The 6,374-nt window shown below is 48.3% G+C and overlaps 1 protein-coding gene across 1 annotated transcript; it reads left to right on the top strand.

Moving 5' to 3' along the window:
* Positions 1-1,410: 1,410 nt before the first annotated feature.
* On the top strand, positions 1,411-2,481 carry Fgfbp1 (fibroblast growth factor binding protein 1). Its single transcript, XM_005365989.3, has one exon. It carries the CDS (start codon positions 1,423-1,425, stop codon positions 2,167-2,169), a length of 747 nt encoding a protein of 248 aa, XP_005366046.1. The 5' UTR covers positions 1,411-1,422; the 3' UTR covers positions 2,170-2,481.
* Positions 2,482-6,374: the final 3,893 nt, after the last annotated feature.

The following is a 6,374-nucleotide window of genomic DNA, read 5'->3' as shown; positions in this document are numbered from 1 at the left end:
CTCTCTCTCTCTCTCTCTCTCTCTTTCTCTCTCTCTCTCTCTCTCATTTTTTTTAAATAAAGCACAGATAATAGGAAGGGTGTGGTCCATACCAAAACTTTGGTTGCATACCAAACTTTGTACAGTTCCTTGTTTTATTGTTTCTTATTAATATTTTATGAAGAGCAGAATAAAGTTGAAAAGCAAGAAGTGAGATGTAAGTACTGATAGAGAGATAAACTCTGGCTTCCCCCTCCACCCATCTCTGCCCATGAAGGGACTCTGGGTAACTTGCTTATCAGTCTGAGCCTTAATTGTCCCAGTAGTTACCTGGGGTGTTACCTTAACAGCTCTGGGTAAGACTCCTGTGGTTGTGTAAGAGGGGAGAGAATCAAATGCCAGGCACTGCTTAACACCCTAGTAGATGGCGAGCAAAGGCAGGCTAGCAAAGGTGGGCTTCTCTTCTGCCTTTACCTACAGTTTTCTTAGCGTGCTACTTAATGTACCATAGGAAATCATTTGAATTTTGTTTCTGCAAAAAGCATTAAGTAACTCTTTCCTATATGGCTAGCACTGTGCTGCTGAACTCAGGCGTGGCCTCGCCTTCAGCCTTGCAGCCTCTACACTCTGAAGCTCATCCCTCTCCACCCTCTGTCCCTTGGTCCCATCAAGCTCAATGGCTTCCCTGACCTTCTTGCCTTTCTGGGCTCTTCCTCATGAATATCCCCTCTAGTCCCACAGCTCCACCCAGCCCGGTGTGTCAATCCTGGGCACGTTCAACTCTGAGTCAACATCTTTTCGTGACACTTCTATGGCTCCGACGACATCCTTTCACAACTGGTGATGGATGGTTGATGCCAAAGCAGATTATGGGGAAGAAACCCAGCTCTCTCTGGAGCTAGAAAAGGGGTCAGTGATTATTTCATTCAACAACTTCTAGAGGGGAAGAGTGTGGCTTTTTCAGGATTAAACAGGACTGAGAAGGGAGAAACTCCCTAGGTGATGCCATTTAAATTTCTCCGATTGTACTTTTTTAATTTCTCTTACTGGTTTTATTGAGCTATACACTTCTCTCTGCTCCTCTCCCTTCCTCTCCCCTCCCCTTCTGCCCTCTGCAGAGGCAGCGATTGTATCTTGTAAACTCTTTAAGGTACCCGTGGCTTTGTTCAGTGTTTTGGTATGTTGTAGGTGTTCAGTGATTGTTGCGTGGGTAGAGGAAGGGCTGAGAACGTGAGAAAATGAGGGAGTGGCTGAGTGAATGGAGGAGGGTCATGGGTGAGTTGTAACTTTATTGGAAGTGGAAATGGGAGCAGCCAAGTTGCTTGGCAGACCTCTCAAAGCAGGCAAACCTGTGTTGAGGGAGGCAGCCCACAGTCCTGCCCCATTGGCTGCTGCCACTCACTCTCCCACCTTTGTCAAACAGGTGTCCACCCAGGTGAAGCCATGAGAATCCACAGCCTCCTCCTGCTCTCCTTCCTTCTCCTGGCTGCTCAGGTGCTCTCAGAAAGGGTCAGAAAGGGAGCCAAGAATGCCCCACACAACACAACAGAGGAGGGTGCATCTGCCCCCTCGGGCAAGGCCCAGGATAAGCAGAGAAGCAGGACATCCAAATCCATGACCCGCGGCAAGTTCCTCACCAAAGACCACGCCACCTGCAGGTGGGCTGTGACTGAGGAGGAGCTGGGCATCAGCCTGAAGGTCCAGTGCACTCAAGAAGATCGAGAGTTTTCTTGTGTTTTTGCGGGTGATCCAGCCGGCTGTCTTGAACATGACAAAGACCAGATCTACTGGAAGCAAATTGCCCGCACCCTGCGCAAACAGAAGAATATCTGTGGGAACGCCAAGAATGTCCTGAAGACACGAGTGTGCAGAAAGAAGTTTCCAGAGTCTAACCTCAAACTGGTAAACCCCAGTGCACCCGGGAACATGAAGCCCAGGAAGGAGAAAGCAGAGGTCTCCCCAAGGGAACACAATAAGGTTCAAGAAGTTTCCTCCATGGGGCCAAACAAGGTCCAAGAGGACCTCGTGCCCAGTCCAGCTGTGACCCAGACGGTGGCCATCAGAGATCCGGAGTGCCTAGAGGACCCAGATGTGCTCAACCAGAAGAAGGTCGCCCTGGAATTCTGTGGGGAGTCTTGGCGCTCCATCTGCACCTTCTTCCTCAACATGTTACAGGCCTCGTCGTGCTAGTGAAGTCCGAGGGAGCAGCCTCAGACGCGAGGAGTCAGATCCCCGGTGTCCGCTGTAAAGCTCCCGGGAGTTCCCCACAAGATACAAACTTTCGTGTTACCAGACTACAGTGAAGTATTTAAACAGTTTTTGTAAACTTTGTTTTAGGATTTGCTTTTTTTGTTTTTTGTTTTTTTTTTTTTTTCACATCCTTGGATGTACTTTTCAGACTCTTTACCTCAGTGTGTTGGTCTATGGACCGCCAATCTAGGTGCATATAAGGAGTGGAGAAATCCTAGTGAGGTTTCCACGCAAGGAATTGTTAGCTGTGTTTATCAGGATAATAAAGTTCTGGGCATTGTCAGAAACACCACCGACCGCTGTTTCCTTTCTAGGCCTCTTGTTCTGAAAGAGCTTGTGGCTCATTGCCAACACGTCTCCAGATGTGAGTGGATGGAAGGCTGACTTCATGGTCCGCCAGTCCAAAGTTCTCCCCCCAGACAATCCATCCCATATTTTCTCCATACCCACTGCCCTGTATTGTTTGGTATTTGTTGAAATATAACCACCAAGGTCTGTTTTCAAGTGGGATCCTCTGTGCATGGTGTCATGTACTGACATGTCAAGATATCACAGATGGTGGAAGAGGAGGCCACAGTTTTTGGAACTAGGAATATTTTAAATTAATTTTGCTATTATCATTATTGTGTGTGTAAGGGTACACACATGCCATGGTGTGCATGGGAATGCCAGAGGACACCTTTGTAGGGTTGCTTTCATCTTTGCACAGGTACCAGGGGTGAAACATGGGCCATCAGCCCTGTGAACCCAGCTGTTTTACTCCCCAGGCCATCTCACTAGCCTCAGGACCCAGGACTCATGTCAAAACTGCCCCATGCCCATTCACCGTCTGTAGAACTGTCCTTACAGAGCTCACTGGGGACCGAGTCTGCCGGTCAGCAGTGTTCTGTGGTAAGCGCTGTAACAGGAGGTAAGAAAGTGCTGTGTGGGAAACCGGAGACGCAGTGGTGGGAGATGTGGGCTGCGCTTCCCAGGGCAGCAATGGTGGAGCTCCACTCTGGAGAGCATATTTAATAATGAGATGGAGGGGCTGGAGTCATGGATTCACATTTGAGACCACTGGCAGCTCGTCCAGACGGCCTGACTTTGATCTCCAGCACCCAGATGGCAATTCACAACCATCTGTAACTCCAGTCCCAGGAGATCAACACCCTTTCCTGATACATGGACATAGATGGAGGTAAAACGCTCATACATACAAAACAATAAAATCATATTAATGCTCCAAAAAAAAGAATGAAATGAAGTCCAGTAAGACACATTCGACGTGACAACACACGTTACAGCAAAGCTATGCTTAAGTCCCAAAAGCTGGGAGGGATCAGGTGGCTGGATGACACACGCAGTCAAGGCTGCTCTTAGCTGCGAACATTTAGGAGAAAGGTGGAGTTATTTTTGAGTCCAGAGTTGAGGAGAGAGGACTTCCCAACGCCTTGTTACATCTCACCCAGTGGGGAAAGGAAAGAGAGACCAAGGTAGTGAAAAGCCCCACCCTTAGCACTTCTGTTGCAGGCAGAGAGGATCTGTTGGCCTGCTGCCAACAGTCTTTAGCTATCATCACCCTCCCAGGACTTGTGTCAAAGGATGCAGGAGGCGTCACAGTGACATTAGGAGGACATCAGGAACTTTGTAAGGCTCACAAGAGTTACATGACCTTCTAATGCTTGTGGTAACAGGACAGGTACCTGTACAAACTCCTGCCAGACAAAATCCTAACCCAGAGAGAGGTGGGAAGACAGTCCCAGCCCTAGCTGGGGAGCGATTATCACTTGATAGCAGCAGGGAGGGAGAGCTTTCGCCAAGGGTGTGGCCCTTGGTAGGTCAACCACATTCCACTGAAAGGTCACGTGTCCAGCTGTGTAGGGGCTGCACAAATTGAGCTTGATTGGATTAAAAAAAAAAAAGAGGACACAGAATTGGGTGGGTGGGGTGGATCTGGGAGTAGCTGGGGGAGAGGAGTAAATATAATCAAAATATATTGTCCAGAATTCTCAAAGAATTAGTGAAAAAGTAAATCTAAAAAGAAAAGTCAGTCACTTGCTACGGGCCTGGTTCTGTGCCAAGACTCTCCTGCAGTTATACCCTTTCACCCACTGTCTCGTCCATTCGAAGGTGGTTTACGGAGCTCGGACTCCTCCTAGGTGTGTTCCGGGTGCCAGGCACACAGCACGTAGCTCTGCTGCCAGAGCCCTCACTGAAGGGGAGAGCGGTGGCCAACAAATCCTTCAAGAGTGGGAGAAGGAAAGGGAAGTGGGGAGGGTCCTGGTGGGTGCGAAACATGGTAATAACCTTTCCGCGGCTGATGAGGGATCTCTCTCTGGAGGGGAAATTTGTACACAGATCCAAACACAGTGATGGAACCAGGCGATGTCCAGTGTTAAGGATGTTCTGGAAGGAACTGTCAAAGCAAAGGGTCTGGCGTCACAGGTGATTTCTTTGTTCTCTGCTAAGTTTACACTATTTTCCAGGCCCGCCCTCAGACTCAGGAAATAACAGCCAGGACAACAGAAAATGTATCATTTTTACACTAATGGAGTGTCCAAGACTGGAGTGCCATCACAAGATGGGGTCCTGGGCCTGGCTTGAGAACCTAACTATTAAGTCTCGAACCCTGGGAAGAAGGGCTGAGGTGCCTATTTTACATATCAAAGTGGACCTGGCTGCCAGATCTCCCTCCACCCCTACCTGCTCCAGGGCCCTCCTGGTTTGGTTAAACAACCCCATACCTGAACTCTCCAGCCCAGGGGTCCAGGCTGCTCTTCCCGATATAATCCAACCATTTTGGTTACCTGTCCCTTTTTGTACCTTTGCCCACTTGGCTGCACCTGGCTCTCCTCTCTCCCTTCTGTCCTCCCTGTCTTCTCATGACTTGGGGTCGTGTCCACTCTGGACTCCCCCAGATGTCTGTCTGTAGCTACGCCCTCCAGTTTATCTACAACAAACTTTCTCCTCCACCATTCTTAGAAAGAGTCCTGCCCTGCCCTTTGACTCATTAGCTAACCACCAACTTCAGGAAGTGAACCAGACTATCCCTGCTTTAGCTTTGATGTTCTTTTAAAGACTGGCCCTGAACCCGGGGCCCTGTTAGGAGCTGGGGCTTAGTGAGAGTGAGTTAGGTCATCAGGGATGTGTCCTTCAAGGAGACATTGGAAAGCCAGTCTCTTCTTTCTCTTTACTTTCTGGCAGGCATCTGGTCCCATCACGATGTGTTGTGCCACCACAGACCCTAAAGGACAGGGCCAATTGGTCATAGACCAGAACCTATTAAAGCAGGAGCCAAAACAAACCTTTTCTGTCACAGTATGGTAGGTTGCTTGCTTAGTATGCATGTGGGGTTCAATCCCCAGGACCAAAGTAAGATAAATCAACAAATAAATTACCCATTACTCCCTCCCTCTCCAGAGTCGGTGCCAACAGAGGTAGCCATTTAGCCTGTAGTGTAAAACCAGACTGTAGAGGGAGGAGAAATTTCTGTAATGAGTGCTCTTTGATGGTGGGAATTGGCTTTCTTCTCTTTAATCTTAGCTGGTCTTTAGTTTTGTTGTTGTTGCTCGCTTGTTTGCTGTTAACTGTTCTTTGAGATGTAGCCTCAATATATCGCCCAAGCTGTCCATAACTCAGTCTGTGGCTCAGGCTGACTTCCAACTCCTAATTTTATTGCTTCAACCTCCCCAGAATTGGGAATTTGGGCATGCACTAAGATGTTTGCCTTGGTGTTATATTTTTATGGAATCGTAAATGGCCAGGTGCCACCATTAAAGATCACCTGACATTGTCCTCATTCTTTTATTTAATTCCTTAGCAATCTTGCCTAACAGGACTCCTCAGCCTTGTGTCCTGAATGAAGGGACTGAGACTCAGCAAAGATGAGGAGCTTCTGAGTCCCAGGAAACAGCGAAAGGCAGGACTTGTGAGGACAGCACCAGCTGTAAGGACTCGGGAGTCCTTCTAACTGGGAAACTTGAGGGAAGACTGACAGGAGCCAAACCTGGATGTGAACAGCATCAATCAGCCCCCTTCCCACGGGAACAGCCTTCCAACTTTGACAAAGAGAAAATTTTCCAAGCTAACACTTGCATTTGTGTTCAGTTTTTCATTCTAATCGCATCCTGAGGGAAGGTTCTAATATTTTAAGAAAAGATAAT

The sequence above is a fragment of the Microtus ochrogaster genome, unplaced genomic scaffold (assembly GCF_000317375.1).
Source record: "Microtus ochrogaster isolate Prairie Vole_2 unplaced genomic scaffold, MicOch1.0 UNK5, whole genome shotgun sequence".
In the NCBI taxonomy this organism is placed as follows: domain Eukaryota; kingdom Metazoa; phylum Chordata; class Mammalia; order Rodentia; family Cricetidae; genus Microtus; species Microtus ochrogaster.
This window is presented reverse-complemented; position numbering and strand designations above follow the sequence as displayed.